The sequence below is a fragment of the Anomalospiza imberbis genome, chromosome 12 (assembly GCF_031753505.1).
Source record: "Anomalospiza imberbis isolate Cuckoo-Finch-1a 21T00152 chromosome 12, ASM3175350v1, whole genome shotgun sequence".
NCBI lineage: Eukaryota > Metazoa > Chordata > Aves > Passeriformes > Viduidae > Anomalospiza > Anomalospiza imberbis.
In genome coordinates, this window is record NC_089692.1 from 14426677 (window position 1) to 14445809 (window position 19133).

A 19133-nucleotide genomic window follows, 5' to 3' on the forward strand; every position below is an offset into this window, starting at 1 on the left:
CCAAGATTCTGGACCTCAGAGCAAACTTTGGGAGTGAAAGGCATGAAGGACTCCCAGCAAATTCTAGTCTAGAAATGGTAATTTCCTCTATTTAGTCTCACACATCCAACAGGAATAGACAGAGATGTCCCAAGAGTCAGCTCCGTCTTCCCTCGGATCAGCTCCAAACAAGCTGCTGACAGTAGCACCAGTCCTGCTTCAAATCTTCATGAAAGACAGGGACAACGGCACAGGCAGCACCCTCAGCAAGCACAAAAACGATGCCAAATCAACTTGCCAAAACAAAGGAGGAAGCGATAGGGGCTCTAGAGTCTGTTGTCAAACGTCTACTGCTAAGACTCCATCCAGTAAAAATATCATTGAAATATTTTTGAATTTTTAAAACTCTGGCTCCTTCTCACTCTCCCTTTTATTTGCTCTGTTGCCATCACTGATCTATTATTTTAGTCTCCCCAAAACCAGACCTGTTACATGAGTGTCAGTTCAGAACTTTTCTAATGGAGCTGTTGGGAAGTTAAAATTCAGATGATAACTTAAATCAATTTATCTCTCAATGTACTAATAATACAATCCAAATACAAACTTCTAGATCTTCTGAATACAAAACATTCCTGGCATTACAAAGCATCTTATCAAGAACTTGTCATCAGTTGCATCTGAGCAGTGAAGTGCTTATACATCATGTACCGGGTAAGGCTCCCAGTAAAAAATACAACAGCGTGTCCAACCATGAGGATGAGCTCACTAAATGCTTGGGCCAATGCAGACATTACTGGTTCTGCAATGTAAGAAACAAAGATTTCATTGCCTACAGATCACAGCTGATCCTACTGAAAAACCCCTCCTCCTGTTCCTTTATGACTTGAGCTTCACAGTGTCAGTTCTTGCTGTGGCACCAACAGTGGTGGGGAACTCCAGTGAAAAGTGACTGAATAAAGATCTTGAAGACAATGACAAATGTGGTACATACAGCAACAATGCCTGGAAAAAGCTTGTTTTGAATCTTATTCTCCACAGAAAACCACTAACATAACCACTTAAGGAAACTAATTCGCTCACCCAGCACTTTGCTGATTTTATGTGGAGTTTACTTCTTCAACTCAAATGTTGTGTAGTGCTGAACCTGGACCTGGCACCACACTAGGGGCTTTAAATCTAGACTGACACCTTATCACATCACCATGGTCATTTTAAACAACAAGCCAGAGTTGTTTGAGTGAACTTACTGTACTCACTGTAAACATAAACTGAGTGGCATTTATCATATGCCTAACCTTAAGTTATTTATTAATAAAAACCAGGTTCCCATTCCTAAAATTCTGCCCAAAATAAACATGAGGGCAATGGCATATGGGTAATTCCAGCACTGGCCGGTTTCAGCCAGCCTTCTGAAATTTCCTAATAATCTGAATTAAAACCAACAATCAGCACTTCTAGGTCAAAGTTTTCAGGGCCTGTTGATTTAAATAGCATATCCCTGTTGAAAGCATTTGGCATTATCCTGGATTACCAGCAGAGTGGGGAGTAACTCATCCCATGTATTTTGAAAACACAGACTCCAACTTTTCTCAAAACACTTCCTGAAATCTTGGGCTTTCCTGCATCATTAACAATTTGCTGTCGCCACCTAGGAATGGGTCCAGCATATTACAACCTCTTCTGTGACTCCCACGACACCCTTTGAGCCTCCACTGACTTAACAGCTTCTTCCTCTACAAAATCCAGCAGTGCTTTAATAAGGACTGAATCAGAATTTCCTGAAATCCCTCCCCGCAGCTGCAAATTCTCTGGACAGTTTAACCTCTGTGCCTCTTGCACTCAAGTACTGCAGAAGTCACTGTTGTGACCTGGAAGGCAGAGATGAGGTGATACCCACATGCTCTTAAAATGGCTGTCCCTGTGGGATAGGGGATCAGCCTGGACAAGGACACTCTTCAAGAAGTGAGAGAGCAGAAGTACAGGATGTGCATGTATCACACCCTGACTGAACAGTATTACCACTCTCCAACCACCTGTAGGCACAGACAGACTGAGCCAGATGGAGATTCTGCTCACTCAGTACTCCTGAAATGATTTTGTTTCCATTAAATTGTTCAATCCTCTGTGAAGAACATATAAACACTCATATCATTCACTGTGTCCTGCAAGAAGGAGTCTGACAGCGTAACTGTAAGCAATGAAAACGTGCCTCCTACTACTTGGATATATCCTGTAGTTCTTGCACAGGAGAGGATGACAAACCATTGATTTGTTGTCTCCAGAACATGCAGACCTCTGCAAAACCCCCCATAATTATCCCTTTTCCAGGCTGATGCCTCCTAACTTATTTAGCTATTTCCTGCTTCTCTGACCATCATCATCTGAACCTTCTCTGGATTTAGAGTTGCTTGTGAGAATGGAGATGAAGATGCCCTATGGAGAAGGGGAGCAGGCTGCAATTGTTCTCTGCACTGCTCCCAAGCCCTCTACATGTTAATCCTAGCATTTTCCCTTTATTGTCCTTTCTACCACTGACCTGATGTTTCCATGAAATCATTGTCATCACTCCAAAATGCATCACTGCCCTTGTGACAATGCTCCCTTTGCAGAGATTCTCATGTGAATCTCCCTGTCGGGGCACGTTGCCTCAGCTCACTCCCACAGCTCCCCCAGCACCTCTCACCACCCTCAATCTCACAATCCCCAGCAGCTCCAGCAGCCCATCCCAGGACAGAGAGGTGCAGGCAGCTGCTCCTAAGAAAATCCTGGAGAACCCACGCACTGACAGTTTGTGACTGGTTGCTCATTCCAACAAGGCTGTTTAAAGAACATCCCATTTTGGTCCCTTGGCAATAGCTAAGTCGAGCAATGGACACTCAGCACCTACGTGTAGTTGTGGCCAAGTCTAAAAATTCTTAAGTGCAAGTGCAGATTCCGCTCAAAATTTCAGAAATCTGGACGAAAGTGGAAAATGTGCTTTTTCTTACAAAACACAGGTCATGGACTCCTGATGGACTATATAGAGTGAAATCGAGTGAGCTTAGAGTGGCTGCAGGGTCCAGTTTACAGTTCTTTCCTTCTTTCCTGTCCCTTCCCCATCCTCTCTTCAAAAGCACAAAATCATTTTAAGTAGGGGAAACAGGCAGAGAACAGAAAGGATTTAGCCACCTAGCCCATGGCAGTGGTCAAAGCAGAACCTCAACATCCTGACTATCACTGTTCTCACTACAGCTTATTTTGAAGATAGCACTTTGAACATGCAAATAGAGAATCACAACCACTACAGGTAGGAATTCAGCACCTAATGAGCAAAAAGAGGGTAAATTTACATCCCTTTGAATTGAACCCTTCAACACCCAAACCCAAAATATACCTATATATTTACTAACAAGATGCAGAATAGCTCAGATTGTGCAATCAAAGAACGGGAAGAAAGAAAACCAAAAACCACGAGTAGAGCTTGGGAGGACATTTTTGTATGTTCAGGACCAAACTGAAGCTCTGTTTGGCCTGCTAACAAGAAAAAGTTGATATGCTGACCTTCTTGGCAGACTACCTTGATCCCAATGCATAGGGGAAAAAAATGAACAGCGAGTTCCATGGCTGCTGCTTGAAAAACAGGTCAGAATTATGCAATGCCAGACACGTGGCAGAAAGGACTTGAGTTACTTCAGGACACAGTTACAGGATAAACTGATAAACACTCACTCTTAAGCAAGCACTAGAGTTGGATGCTGCGTGCTACTACTATCCCTGACAGTCCTGCATCTGTCCCTGCTCAATCCCAACTTTCCCACTCAATGTCAGCCTTGCTTTACTCTTGACTCTTTGGTCAGATCCTGACTTCTGTACCTGAGATCAGACTCTGTCTCAGAAGGCAGCAAATGGGAAGTGGCCCTGTTGAGCTGGGTGACCATTTATATCTCAGCACCACAGAAAGAACATGGTGACTTAGCTCTCTGCTTCAAGAGCCCCAGCAATGAACACAGAACTTCTGGTAGGCTCTGGACAAAACTGGCATCATGGCTACATCACACACCTAGGTAAACCAGGACCTGGATAAGCTGCTCAACCTTGAAAGTGTGGAGCATCAGGATGGATGGATGGATAGATGGATGGGCTGGCAGGATGCCCTGATGCAAGTTACCAAGGGCAATATTTCACTACACCTTTTCTGGCCTGATGCTTTGCTCACTCAGGGTGGAGGAGAAAGCCAAGTGATGACATCCCCCATCAAGGTTCAAACATGTCAAACTTTGAGCACAAGGAACAGGGAAGCCAACACAGGATCTGTACTCAGATCCCCTCTGATGACATGCCAAAGGACTGACATGCAAGGCCCAGTGATCATGGAAAATATACTTTTCCAGTGAGTTACAGCCAGACATGTCAGACTCTTCCTGCTCTGCACTTGCTGGGCTAAAGACAGACAGATGAACTTGGTCACTGACACATGGACCATTCCCTGCCCATGAACATTCCAAAGGAGAAACACATTCTACTGCAACTCAGCACGAGCTTTCAATGTAACGGGTGCAGAAGCTGCTACAAAGGGCAGGGCCTTGCTGACCACACATTCAGTGGTAACCTCCCTGCAGTCAGGGATACCTGGGGCATCTGAAGCTGTAAGGAATGGTGACGTATGTTTGGGCATATGAAGGGCAGATGGAAGTTCCTCAGAAACAATCTGAAGATTTCTAAATAGGGTTTGTGACTGTTCTATCATGAATAATGGGAGAGTTTGAGACTTATTCTTCAGGACAGACCCCAGTGACCACTCTACAGTCTTTCCAAAGTTTCTCTCTATCTGCTTTCTCTCTTTCCTATTTTGGAACACTTTTAATTTTTCTCCCCTCTCTATTCTTGGCCAGTATTTTGCCTGTGGCATTCCTCTTCCCACTCCTCTGGCCAGCAATCCTAGCTTCCCATAGCTACCCATGCCAGGGCAAGTGGTGTGCAAACACTAGCTGCAAAGGGACAAGAACTTGTGTCAACACAGTGAAAAAAAAAAAAAAACAAAAGATATTTTATAAGATTTATTGAATCCAAAGTCCAGCAGAAACAGATGTACAAACTTTGCTTGTACAGTGCTTGGGGAATGGGATGTGGAGGGTGGAGGCAGCAGCAGAGCCCAGAGCTGCTGCTGGACCACGTTCCAGTTGGAGGCAGGGCCTTCTCCATGCATTGTGCTGAGCAGGCTGCTATTGCTCAGCCAGCTATGGGTCTTTGGCAGCAGTAGAGCATGAGGTCAGGGGAGGGGAAGGTATATTCAATAGAGGCTGAACAGATGGAATCTGGTGCACAGAGAAGTTGGATGTTGCTTCTACACCGTCCTGGGCTGAGCAGTCCCAGGACAACCATGAACATGGGACAGGAGCCAGTACCACAGGAGAAGCAGAAACACTCTCTGTGGATGACTCCATCTTCCAGTGGATTTGCTCTGCAAGTGGATGTGCCTCTGGTGTACAACAGTCCAGAACAGTGAATGCAGGCCTTTACCCCCAGCAAAGGGAAGGCTCAGCAAACTCTGGTGCTCCAACAGCCTCAGAAACCAAATGCCTTGTCATGAGAAGTCTGTAAATACCTGGCCATGAGAAATCTGCTGCCCCAAGAAGCATCTGAGATGCTGGAGCATCTCAGCTGACACTCAGTTTTATGGCATTTATGCCAAGCCCTATGAAGCTGCATACACATCACATGTTTTGGTGAGAGCAGGGTGGTTGCTTTGCTTTCCTTTATTCAATCACGCTTTAGAATCAAATCAACTATTAGTGCTGCCACACATATTTCTGTTTCCATAATGAGCCTACAAAACCAGCTGCTCAGTGACCACAGCAATCTCTGTAACAGAACTGGGGATGTGGGCATAGGGGAGGCACAGCCCTGGCATGGAACAACTGTCTAGGTACAGTCACAACACCAACTGCAGGACAGGAATAGGACCAGGGAACAGCGTGCTCAACACATTACAGCATCTCCCTGGCAGAACTTCAAGGGCTGGACATCTGCCCAGAACATGTCAAGGGTAAAAAAAAAAAAACAACAAAAAACCTAAAACCCACTTACCCAGGGATATGAAGAAGCCCTAGCTAGAATCATCCCCAACTTTTCTTGTTTGCAACAGCTTCTATTTCTTCTACAAGGTGGTAAAATGACTGAATGCAGTAGAAGGCCAAACCTTGCACTACAGGACCAAACGCTTGCACAGAGAATAAAACCACTTTACCCCACGGAGCTTAAACTTCCCTAAGTAGGGGCTGGATGGGTTCAGGTCCATAACCTTTGCAGTATCCCACTGGATCCTGCACAAGGCCATGGAGCAGTGCAGCACAGCACCACACACCCCCCAGCAAGGCAGTGCTGCTCACAGCCTCCCCCTCACCCCAGGTCCCAGCAGATGAAGCAGGGTCAGTTTGGCCCCTGCAGACACAGCAGATGATGCTAATCAGAGAGTACAGGACTCTTGGCAGGCCTGGCTGCAGCTTTTGCTCAGAAGCTAGTCTGTGTTTTTTAATAAAGTACTTGCAACTGCAAAAGAGACAAAACTCAGTCCAAATCCTCACAGCAAGACTTATGTGTGGCAAGAATCCAAAGGAGAGGAAAAAAAGAAAAAAAGGAATCCCAATATCTCTCTCATATTAACAGAGAGCAGGAGGAAAAGGACACAGTGACCCAAAAATCAGTATGACTCAAGAGTCTGGGAGATTGAGCAGAATGTGGGTGCTAAGAAGCATTGCCTGATCCACCACGGAGACAACAAGCAGACCAGCACTGTACAATTCAATTTTTCACAATATTGATCTGGCACAGTGATTTTTAGACCAGATCAGCAAGTCCTACCATTAAAAACCACTGCATGTTAACTAGCCTTTAAAAACCATCAAACCACAGTCTACACCATTATATAAAGTGGCACTACCCACTGACTCATAAAGAAAAAAACAAAACCAGAAGGCTCTGTACAGCTGCAACACAGGCAATACCTTTTCAGCAGGAAAGGTCTGTTCCACCAGCCCCAGAAATTTGTAAGGAGTCCATTTAACTATTACTTAGCATGCACCTCACCACAGAACACAGTAATCAAGATAAAAATCATACTTCCTTGAATGGATAAAGATGGCAAGTCCTCTTAACTTACGAGCTTGATGGTTCCATCTTCTGCCAGAGTCAGAACATGATCTGGGTTTCCCTACACCAGAGAGGTCACGATGTACTGCAAGCCATTTACAGCCCTGTGAAGACCAGAGCCACAGAACAGGCTGTTTCTGTATACAAAGGATAAGCTCTCCAGCATGATCAGGTCACCACTGCACTATTACATCCACTGTATTCCCACAGTGGAGGGGGCAGGACAGGTGTACACAATAATGCAGGACAGGGATGGGGAAAAAGACTCAGATGAGAAGCATTTCCATTTATCTATTTAGTGGAAGGGGTAAGGAACAACAATCAAAAGTTTATCACATACACAGGCTTCAAATCTCATCATACTAAATAATTCACATGTTCATTTATGGGCCAACTTTTCAACCTTCAGCTGATGGGCAAGAACACCTTTGTAAAATATTAAGACACTTCCAGCAAAGTCTTGCAAGGTAATGGGCAAGGGTCATTTTACAGAGACATCAAGGCAGGACAGTTTAGTGACTCAGCCAAAAGAAATGTTAGAGATCACTGCAGAATGCAGGGGGTTCATGTCCAGTCACTATTAAAAACAATCCCTAAAATGGTATTTAATTAGCTAAGAAAATTACAAACAAAAACCCACTTATCTAAACACAAGGACCTTATGGACAGAGAAGCCTTCCAGAAGAAGCACACCTCATGATGTTAAGAGGTTGCAACAAGGACTTCTAGATTCTAAACTGAGGTTTCTTAAATACTTTCCATATTAATCAAGGTGAAGCAACAGGGTTTTCTGAAGGGGATCATATTTATCCATCAGTGGAAACAGCTGGCACCCAGCAGTTTGAGTTGTAGTGAAATTGATCTTTGTGTTGATGCTACCTTTTATCCAAAAGGCTCTGATAATAGGTACAGCCACATTAAAGAATTTGTTTTAATCTGAAAAACAAGCAGTTCTGTGATTACAACTTGTGTTGACAGCTAAACTGCTGTCTCTAAAGTGCCAGTCAACTCTTAGCTGTCACTAAGATACCAGGATTTCCCATAATCTGTGCTACAGCTGGAGATGCAACCTGTGGCACTGGTGAAGGCCAAACCCCAAACCCCACTGGGCAATGCCATCTCTGCTGTGCTTTGGAAGCTCTGCTTTCACATGGCACACAGCCAACACAACCTGCTGGATGACACAGAGAACCATGCAAAGGCAGGAGCTTCAGCATTCCCATATCACACATCTCTGGGAACATGTTGCATGAGGACAGAGCACAGAATCTCTAAAGAGGCCAGCCCAGCTCTGAAAGAGATACAGCACAGAAATCAGGGCATGGACAAAGAATCACTTACCCACACTGATGCCTGAGCACTTAATGGCCAGTGGAAACACTTTCTTTGGTTATTCTCCAAGGCCAGGATTACTGTCTTGAAATACTGATTGATGGTTTTGTTCAACTTTAATGGCAAAACACTCTCCCAAATACTTCTGGGTGAGGCACAGCTCTGAGGGCTCAGCTGGAGCCTCAGTCTGCTTCTCCAGTCAAACCTGAAGTCTGGGTGCCCAAAGCCAGTCTAACTGAACAGACCAAAAACAAAAACAAAAAAGAAAGAAAGAAAGAAACCCAACACTTCCCTAAAAACCCAACCAAATGGGCAATAGCTTTTCTGGCTGCAGGCAGGACAATCATTACAATCAATATGAGCAAACATGTGACCTTGAAGTCAGTCAGAAAGGGAAAAATGCAGGAACTTTTACTTTATACAGTCCTAGTTTTCATATACATAGCCTTAAATAAAAGATGATATTAAACTTAACCTTAATTCAGAAGGTAATTCATCCCAATTCTGTGGTTCAGGAGCTGGTTTTATTACTCTCCAACTCTGAACACACCTGACAGCATCAGGTCTGACCTCATCTGGGGCCCTGATCGCTCTGGTGTCTCTCCTCAGCACGTACCACGAAGGAAATAACACATCTGTCCAACCCCCCCGTGCCACACCAGCCCAGCCACTATCAGCCCTGGGCACAAGGCTCATGTTCCAAAACACATCCACCCAACCAAGCTGTGCTCAGCTCCGGCCATGATAAGCTCTGCAGGGGCAACAGCCCAAACGTGCAGAGCACGGCAGCGCATGAGGAGGGAGCTTTGGTCAGAAAGCCCCATGAATGATTCCTGAAAAAGCGAAGAATGGCAAAGAAAGAACTTCCAGTTCTTCTAAGGGACGAAGATGGGACGTGAATGGATGCACAGCACACGCAACAAATCTGTTCCAATATTCAGGCTGGAATTTTCATACAAGTTCAGGTGAGCTCGGCATACAAACTGAAAAACTGATTAAAAAAAAGAAAGCTGACACGGGATGAGAAGACAACTGAGCAGTTCAGGGGAACTGAGCTGAAGCTGATGGGCAGTGGACAAGTCAACCACAAATGACAAAGATTCCCAAAGACACAAATAATTAATTTTCAAAAATAAAGATAATATACTTTTGAGAATTCTAAAATTTCAAATTTTAAAAATGATGTGGTTTTAAATTTTAATTTTAAAAGGTGTTCAGGTGATCTGCAGAGAGTAGAAGAAGAAAGAGAAAAAAATGAGAGTTAAGCAATCCCAGAACTCAATTCTTCAACATATGATGCAGCAGAGCAGTCATTAAAATATACATAGAATACATGTACATACAGAATTTAGAGTAAAGATGAAAAATGAAACAATATAATAAGTTGTGTATACCCTGGATAAACAAAAATTAAGTGCTCCTCAGATTACTTTCCTATGATGGCATTTTACATACACTGAACACAAGATTGATTCCATATGGGGGGGAAAAAAAAAATCTTAACACTAAAAATATGTGAAAGCTTAAGCTCAAAGGAAATCCTTTTGTTTTATTATGAGAAGCCCAAATTTCTTATTAATTTCTTTAGCATGGCCTTAATTTTGACTTGAATTAAAAAAAAATAAAAGCTATTTTGAAAACAGCAGATGGTGCAGTACAGTAAGAGCAGATTCAAGAAAGAAACAACCAGCTTAAACCAGTCTCAGGACACTTCCTCCCATATGAGATTTTTAATTTTTTTTTTTTTTTTTTCAAATAGGGCTGGGCAGGCTTTATTGCTTAGCCTTGTGTTTCGGACTGAACTCTTATTAGTGTTTGGAGTGCACTGACTGTGATTCTCGAGTGCATCTTGCAGTTTAGTTTAGAAGAAACAGAGGTAGCACAACCAAAGATGTAAATAAAAGTACAGGCAGTGGTGACAACCAGGAGATTCACCTACATAAATAAACCCCTGCTCCAAAAATGAGAGACTCATGTAGGCAAATCCAAAAGGCTCTGACTTACAAAGGCCAGAAATCTTGAATCTGCTGCAACGTGTATCTTTTCTTGGCAGTGTATGTTTTTTATCCACCACTGCTCTATGTACTACAATCATCTTCACCCACCCCTGCAAGCTCTTGTGTGCTGAGGAATTTTTCTAAAAATCCATTCTGCACAAATGGATTCAATAATTACAGAGATGACCCATCACACCGACCCACTCTGTTGTCTTTTCTTCCACTGTGCAGTGCTAAAACCTGCCATTTCTAAACATACTGATGACCTCTTACGAGGTACAAATTATGCTTTCAGGTAAAAACATAGTTAAGTCAGCACAAAGGCTACCCAAGTGAAGTTTCAGGAGAAGTTCTCAGCCTAAATAAAAATTCAGGGAGACAAGCCAGTCAAGTTAGCTTCAGCCCACTACGCCTGGAAAGATGCCCCTTTGTAAAAATGTCTCCATGATCAGGATAGCTGTGAATTGCGGGGAAATTTAACTGAGGTTTTCAACACCTATCTTCTTCTATCAAAAACAACCTCTGACCACTGTTAACCACATGATTCAGGAGAATAAAGTTTCCTAAAGGAGCTGTTTCAACCTGCATTACCTGTGTGATGAACCAGGCAAGTGGACAGATCCAAGTTAATAACAGCCCCAGAATCAAGCAGTGCCCCCCACCCATTATTATTAACCCAATTACGTGACCCATTTCACATGCAGCCCCACAAACTGGTTTGATAGGCTAAATTAGAGGGTACCAGAGGCATAAGCAATTCTGTGGACAGGAACTGGCACAGCCAGCTGAAGGACTCACTGCATGTGTAACCAACACCTGTCCAAGGCTTTGCCATGACACCATGTGGAAATCCCACATGCCTTGTTGGACAACTGTTTTTAAGGACAGTTCTGAAAGAGCTCTGCAGCAGGACAAACACCATAAGGTACTACAAGCCAGAGCTTCACCCGCTGCATAAATAAATAAACTTAATAGAAATGACTTCTAAAGACAGAAAATCAAGCAGTGTGTCCAAGCTGCTGATGGAGCCAAGAGGCTCTGAAAGCAGACTGATTCACTGTTTGTTTGCCACATACTGTTTATGTATTTAACCCCATACTTCAGGGCTTTTGCTGATTGCTCTAGAAGACAAAAGCCTTCTTTCCCCAGGTAGCCATGGAGCTTCTACCCCTCCCATTTCTGCTGAAGCTATAAGAATTGTGAAAGCTTGGCAGGGATTTTCCTTTGCCCTTGTCTGCAAGACGGGATTAAGAGCCACTTCCTGAACTTGCTCTGAATTTTAATGTTTTCTTTTACTATAAAAAGTAAGATACTGGTGCTTGTGATACATGCAGTGATTAAACGTTCAGAAAACGTCTACAAAAATTGTCATAAATCAAGAAAATCTGACAAAGAGGGGAGGGTCAAGAGCCAGGGGTGTATGATTTGGAGAGAAGACCACAAAGCAGTGATAGAGGTTTTCATGTATACAGCTATGAAGAGGAAAGAAATTAATTATTTCCCACCTCCACGTGATCCAAAACCAGACTCAAACTACATGGGCTATTCAGCTTTGTCATCAGGAAAAGTTTCCAACACAAGGACAGGGTTGGAAGAAGTTGCCAGAAAAATAATGATAGACTGGTTTAGACACACACCTGTCAGGCAGGACTAATGCATAATTGAATTCGCTTCAGATCAGATGATTTGGTGAGGTCTCAGCTTCTATAATTACTACATTTAGCACTGGGACTGAGTCCTTTAGCACAGGTCCTTTGGTTGTCAGTGGAGTCAAAGAAAGTGACAAGCCAAAGCATTAACTGAAAACTTCCTTAAACATATTTGAAGTAGAAAGATTCCATAGCATTCACAGAAAACAAAAGAAAACAAAACAAAAAACAAACAAACAAAACTCAAACAAAAAAATCAAACCAACAAACAAAAAACCAACAACAAAAAAACCCCAAACCAAACCTGGCTAGAAGGAAAATCTGGAAGACTTTAGCAGAACTTCCACTTGTAGCAGATTAACTTGAGAGTTACATGAGGCGGCCAGATCCTTGTGGAATTGAGGTTTGAAAATCAAAATACAGAATCTCTGCAGAAACCCATCCCCAACTCTGATGAGGAATAATATCTTTCCAAGAGAATTTTACTTGTGCAGGACCAAGAGTTGGACTCAATGATCTTTGTGAATTCCTTCCAACGTGGGACATTCTATGATTTTATGATAAAACACCTACCCAGCCTCCATTCTCTGGTTGCTCCCAGAGAGGAGCACACCAGCATGAAAAACCCTTGGGAACATCCATAAGAAAGAAACAAGCAACTTCTTCCTCTCAAAGAAAGGAACGGGAGGACAGAGTCCTCAACAGTCTCGCTCCCCCTGCTTGCATCTCCTCTGACTGCATGTAAGAGAAGCTGAGAAGAAATAAAGTCCTACCCACAAATGTCAACAGAAACCTATCAGCAAGAAAATTCAAAGGAAAGGACCTCCAAACACAGCTAAAATGGAAAGCCCAATCCACACGCTGGTCTACAGAGGATGAAGGATGGCTTTCACAGAGGAGGAGAGCAGGGGGAATTCTTAATTCCCAGGGCTCATTTCTATTTTATCTTTATGTCTAGATAAATGGGTCACTCACAAGGACCTTTTGCTGAACAAAAGACTCAGAACACCTGGACAATATGTTTCTGGTTTGGCTGACCTGGCTCACAGCACTACAGACCCAGAAGCCAAATCCCTATAAGGAGCAGGTTTCTGTACACCAAATTCTCCTGATTTATCTGGCTGCACACTAATTCAAGTCTATAAAGCATTCTTGAGTTTGAAACCTTGTTCTTTTAACAGAGAATTTGGAGCAGGCAGACAGTGAATAAGCCAAGCAGTATCTTTTTGTTTAAAAAGCAAGCTGAAAAAATTACCAACGTTTCTGAAAACCAAAGAATGGTGAGAGAAAGCTGGCACTCCCTTCAGCGTGTACAATGCTGCATAGCAGGGTAGGTCATTTATTAACCAGAGGGTGTTTAAAGTCTCTAAAAGTGACTGGTCAGCTCCTATCTATGCTGTTTAAGAAACTTAAGCTGGGTATGCCTAAGGGTGTGGTTTCACAACATTTTAGGCTGAATTAAGAATTTGCTGCTACTTTAGGGATTAATCCCCCCTTCCCTCTCTGCCGGGCTCTATGTTCCTGCTGGGTTACCCTCAAAGAGCTCAAACAAATGTTATTTCTCAACAGTATGAAGACTTGAACTAATGCAGAACATCACATGCAAGTGTGAATCTCATCCATATTAAGTACAGGACACTTATCATCATCTAATTTTATGAAGGTTTGGTGAAACCTGTAGCAAACCACCTTTTCAGCAGGGCTTAGGAAAACTTACTGGACTGAGGCCTAAATAATAATAATAAAATAAAAAAGGATGCTGATCTGTTACATGCAGGATGCACAAGTAAGAGCATTGCTCCATGAGTGCTGAAGGAACCAGCCCACCACTACCCCAACACAGCAGAGGCAGGCAGGTTCCAGCCTGGCCTGGAAGCTGGCCTGGCCAAGGTGACAACTGCCAGAGCCAAAGGCTTGCACCAGGGAAGAAGAGTGGCTGTGCAGATGGGGTGGGGAGGAGGGAAGGGTCAGGTTTCTCTCCTTTGATGACATGGAGTTAGATCAGTTTAGCTGCAACATGTAATTTCATCCTCAAATACCAAAATGCTGAGCACACGTGAAAAAAAACTGAATGTGGGGAAAGAAGTGAGCAGACATTTCACTAAAAGTCACTGGTTTAAAGCAGAATGCGTATTAGTAAATGTTCTAAATATCTTTTAAAAAATTTAAAAATCAAGGTATGTCAGGGTCACAAAAGTTGGTAGTTAATAATAATCCCACAATTATTCCAGACATGCTGACTGAATTTCAAAGCAGAGCACAAAGAAACCCTGAGGAAAACATGGACAGGGAACTCTCCAATTAAAAGCAATCTCTATTCTCAATGCAGACAGGGGTATTTAAGGGAACTCAGTTCATGTGGCTCCAATCACACTTGTAACCTTCAGAGAAAGCTCAGCACTACCCCCACTAGCACCCAGCTGGGTTTAAGCCAAAATAAATTTGGCAATAAAGCACAAATGCCCTGACTTGGAACTGGATATGGCCAAAGTGTTTGTGCTTGTGGAGGGAAAAGGAGTTTGAGACAGAAACCAGCAGCAAGACTGTTCTTTGAATTAGGACTCCCAGGGTGCCACCAAGGATCCCCAAGAAAGGGACCGACTTTAGCTCCCGTACCAGGCTCTGGGCTCCCAAGCACCACTTGTAGCAGTTACACACTTCCCTGGCAGCACACTGAGTGAAAATCGATCTGTTAAAGCAGAAGTGACTTAGAAAGGGTCTAAGGAGACAAACCTGGCAGGGTTTCAGGTCACAAAAAGTTAAAATTACACTTTGACATGAAGCCAAGTCAAGACTCCAAAGTCTGTCACTTCCTTGTGAGCTCTCACTTACTCTGTGCTGTGAAGGACCTGATAACAGTTAAGCCTGGAAATGTTTTTCACTTTGGTCACTTGAACAATATACTAAAAAAAATTTAAAAAATCACACTCATTCTCCAAAAGCCAGGAAGATAATTATTGAGCTGTAATACAGAGCCATGCAGTTAATCTTACACAGATGATGGGAGAGCGACCTAACTATGACCACAGAATGACTCTTGGCAGCATAATCTGCATGTGATCAAACAAACAACAGGTTCATAGGATCAAATTAGTGCTTATTTAGCAATGAACTGTACAATCTCAAGTCTCAAGTTCACTTTATGCTTTATTTCACTGAGAGAAAAGAATTCCATGTTTGTCACATGCACTCTAGAAATGACAAATGGTACACAGGCACTTTGACTCAAACTGGCCACAAATGCTGCCCATGCATCTCCTGGGCTTTAAAGCCATTTATCAGAAGTGGTTTGGGTAAATTTCAGTCACCAAAGGGGGAAAAAAAAGAAAAAAAAAAGAAGACATTGCACTGGCTGTTCAATTTCAGGACAGCACACCTGAGACATTCGGTACACACCATCTCAGGTTAGCACTGAACCCGGGATGTACCTGAGCTATAACCCCAGGGGAATCCTAAATAAAGCATAATTCAACCAAGCACCTGCAAGGCCAAGCTACAAGACATTCCCCCCATCTTTCCACCACACATGCCATAGAGCCATTCCTGGACAGAACAGGCTCCATTAATAGCCAAACAACCCCTTTTCCAAGTACTTCAACCCCGGAAGGAGATGATGGAACTAGATTCCTGCTTTGCCTTGTACATGGCACACAACCCACTTGGATCAGGACTGAGGGGATGGAAAGTGCAGAGAGAGTAGGACTGACTGGCACAGTTGTATCACAATTACTAACAAATATAGACTGAAGATGCAAATTCTTTGAAGCACAGGTGTCACTCAAACCATGCTCCCCAAGACAGATCTTTCTTTTGTTAGGACATTCACAAAACATTCTCCTTTCCAGATACCAAGATCCATAAGGGCGGAGCACAGATTTCATCTTTAAAACTTCACCAGAAGATTTCATCTTTAAAACTTCACCAGAAGTAACACCCAAGGCCAAGAATGCCCCCACACCGACCAGCTGCCATTCATTTTGTCATCTGAAGAACATTTACTTTCTATCAAATACAAACTTCCAATTTCAAGCCCAGTTGAAAGATTTTCTGGCATAGAAGTCACTACAGCAATATATATCTAGAAATTATTATTTTACTCAATAAATTGGATATTGTCAAAGAAGGATTACCAATTATTTATTTCTAAAAAGAAGCCACTCGACCAACTTAGCAGCAAACCTAAAAACACATATTTCAAACAGAAGAAGCAACAATATTAACTGGAAATACCACTCTATCACATTTTTGTAGTCTTTCAGTGGGAAGAAGGAAAGAATAGAGACAATACAACAGGCCAATTATCCTGTCATTTTCAGATTCTTTCATGTAAATTTATCAAGTGGAGTATACAGATTAAATGCAAAATTATTTTCCTACTTACTTTTCAGACACAAAGAAGAGTTTGCTTGTCTGAAAGCTCATCATCTTACCCATTACCTATTAGTTTAGTTTTAATTTCTATTATCTACTAAAATCAACATGGCTGCATTGACAACACCAGTAACTCAATTTAAGATAACACTCAAAAATAGGTTGAAGCTTCCAGATATAAGACAATTATAGTAATGCAATTTTATTAATAGAAACACACATTCACTAATACATATATATAAAGAAAAATCTTTATTTCAAATGAACATTTGACACAGATGGGAAGTCAAAACAAACCTTAACAGTGACTTACCAGGAAGCCTGTTCATGTTGACTCCTTGAGCAGAAAGTCCTATTCCCATGTACCTTCAAAAAAACCAAACAAAATATCAGTAAAGCAAAAGAATGGTCACAGCACAAGATTCCCTGCAGCAGAAATACAGCACTAAAATAAACCAAATCCACATACAAATTACTTAAGAATGACAAAATTACTAAAGCTTTTCCATTACTCATGTCTTTTATTGAATCCAAGATAAAACATCAGTCTCCTTTTGTAACTGACAGCTTTCCAATGTACAGCTACTCTTTAGCTCTTAATTGGTAGGAAAAGGACTGGACAACAACCAGCAATTTAATTCCCAATTTGGTATTTGTGAGGTATTTTTACTCATATATCAGAAAAAACTATTTATATAGGTGATTAACAAGTCAGTAAAAAACACCTAAGTGCAGATACAGTATATGAGGACAGATGTCTGTCTAGCCTGATGTGCTGTCTCCAAAAATAGCTGACAGTGGATGCAGAGGACAGAGCACACAGTTGTACTTTCCAAGAACACTCTTTCATTGTTCAGCATTTATTTTACACAATCTCACTTTCTGAACCTTTGTAAGCTCTTTGAAAAGGCAACGTGCTACAGCTCCCCCATTCAATTCCTGCCCAACCTATTTTTTATTCATACTTGCATTTTTTAAAATGGAAGAGAGAGGAAAAGCATTTTCCCTGACAACTTTCTCAAGGATTCTGAAGTCCTGATTCACACCCCCCTCCCCAACGGTCTCGTCTCAAGGCTGGTTAATCAGAGTCTGCTCAGCTGTTCTCATGGAAGCTCATCCCTACCTCAGTGCTCCTGCTACACTTCCAGTTCTGTAACTTCTTTGAGAAGCAGGGAATAACCAGAGCCACCAGCATCACACAACACAAACCCAAGGTGATTACTGCAGATAACAGCATAACAATGTTCTCTGTTTTGGTTTCTATTCCTCCCCCTCCTGATCTCTATTATTCCATTTGTGTTTTGACTGCAGATGAGAACTGAACTCACTTTTCCATGGAAGTGGGACACAGCTTGACCCTGCACTCTAAGTGGCAGATCAGAGGCTATTCTTTGTATAAAGTTTGTCTTCTTAAAGAGTCTCTGTACCATCTCAAAGTATTCACCCTTCTGATTTTATTAGCTATTCTTAAACAAGCTTCTTTAATTTAAAAGCTTAAATTTAATTTAATTTGAAAGCTGTTTTCTAGCTTTTTTTTGTTGTTGGGTGGTGAGGCTTTTGGATGAATACTAACGTGGCAGGGTCTGGGGGCCTTTCATAGCACTTCTCAAAGGATACCAAAGATGAGTGATTATGGTCAGCGCTGCAACTTCTAAACACACCTTTGCTGTAAACATTTTCTGCACTGCTCAGAGCACGAGTCAGAAGTTACAACCTCATGAGCTCCCTGACTCACAAGAGCCTCTCCACAGCAGGCATTTATGGCATCTAAAAATTCAGCCTCACAGTGTCATCTGACATACATGCATCTGTAATAAACTGAATCTGGGGTTATTTTTACAGCCTTCCAGGCACAATATGGAAGACTTTCTCCTTTATCTGCAGGGCCTACTCCAGTTCTTCCTTGCCACCTTCTTAGTGCACTGGCAGATAAGAGAGTTCTTATTCAATTTCTGTATTTCTACTGAGTCTGGAGTCTTCTGCTGCTATAGAGATTTCCTTACTACATGGTGGGTTTTGCCATGTGTAGATTTCCAACTATGTGTGCAAGCAGTCAGGATCCCAGTCCACAGCTACAACTGCACTCAGCTCTCTGAGAGCAGTGACAACCTCAGTGCCACCTCTGGCAAGTGGTCAAGCCTGAGGGGAGCTGTGATTCAAAGTACCCAATTGCTTCAACTCACTGTCAAAGCACCATCTAAGCCTGAAGCAGTAACACCAGAGAGCTCATCCTGACACTGGCAGGTCTGAAACACTTCGCAAAGACCATTCTGCTTCTCTGGCAGAACCATCCCCACCAACTTCATCAGGTCCCATCACCAAGCTCCACACCTCCTGAACTTGTTGGCGGTGACAAACTGTGCTCAAAGAACGGGACGTGCCTCTCGGCATAGGGAATGTTTCTAATGTCCTGATCTATTTGGCTCAGCTGAAGGTAAAGCACTGCAGAACTGTGGCCACTTTTTCATGTGGTGGTGTCAGATTCCTTCCTTTCAGTATCACACAGCACAGCTCTGCTGGCACAGGGCCAGGGGCCAACTCCATCCCTCCTTATTGCCTGAGGGTGCTTGTCTGCTCCTCTGCCTCTACATCTGCTGCTGCTGACATGAAGAGCCCTAGAACTGAACAGTGAGGACACCTCTGCACACAGCCTTGGCACAGCTTCACCGCAATCCCA

The 19133-nt window shown here is 42.7% G+C and overlaps 2 protein-coding genes across 5 annotated transcripts in view; both read right to left on the reverse strand.

Moving 5' to 3' along the window:
- Positions 1-19133, reverse strand: part of RANBP10 (RAN binding protein 10) — a 66176-nt gene that overhangs the window by 33426 nt on the left and 13617 nt on the right. For all 4 annotated transcript variants that reach the window (XM_068203026.1, XM_068203025.1, XM_068203024.1 and 1 more), the window contains exon 3: positions 16770-16822. In XM_068203026.1, coding sequence (XP_068059127.1) covers positions 16770-16822 — 53 coding nt within the window. The remainder of the gene's footprint in view (positions 1-16769; positions 16823-19133) is intronic.
- CENPT (centromere protein T) overlaps positions 1-19133 on the reverse strand; it is a 72810-nt gene that overhangs the window by 22171 nt on the left and 31506 nt on the right. The window lies entirely within an intron of this gene.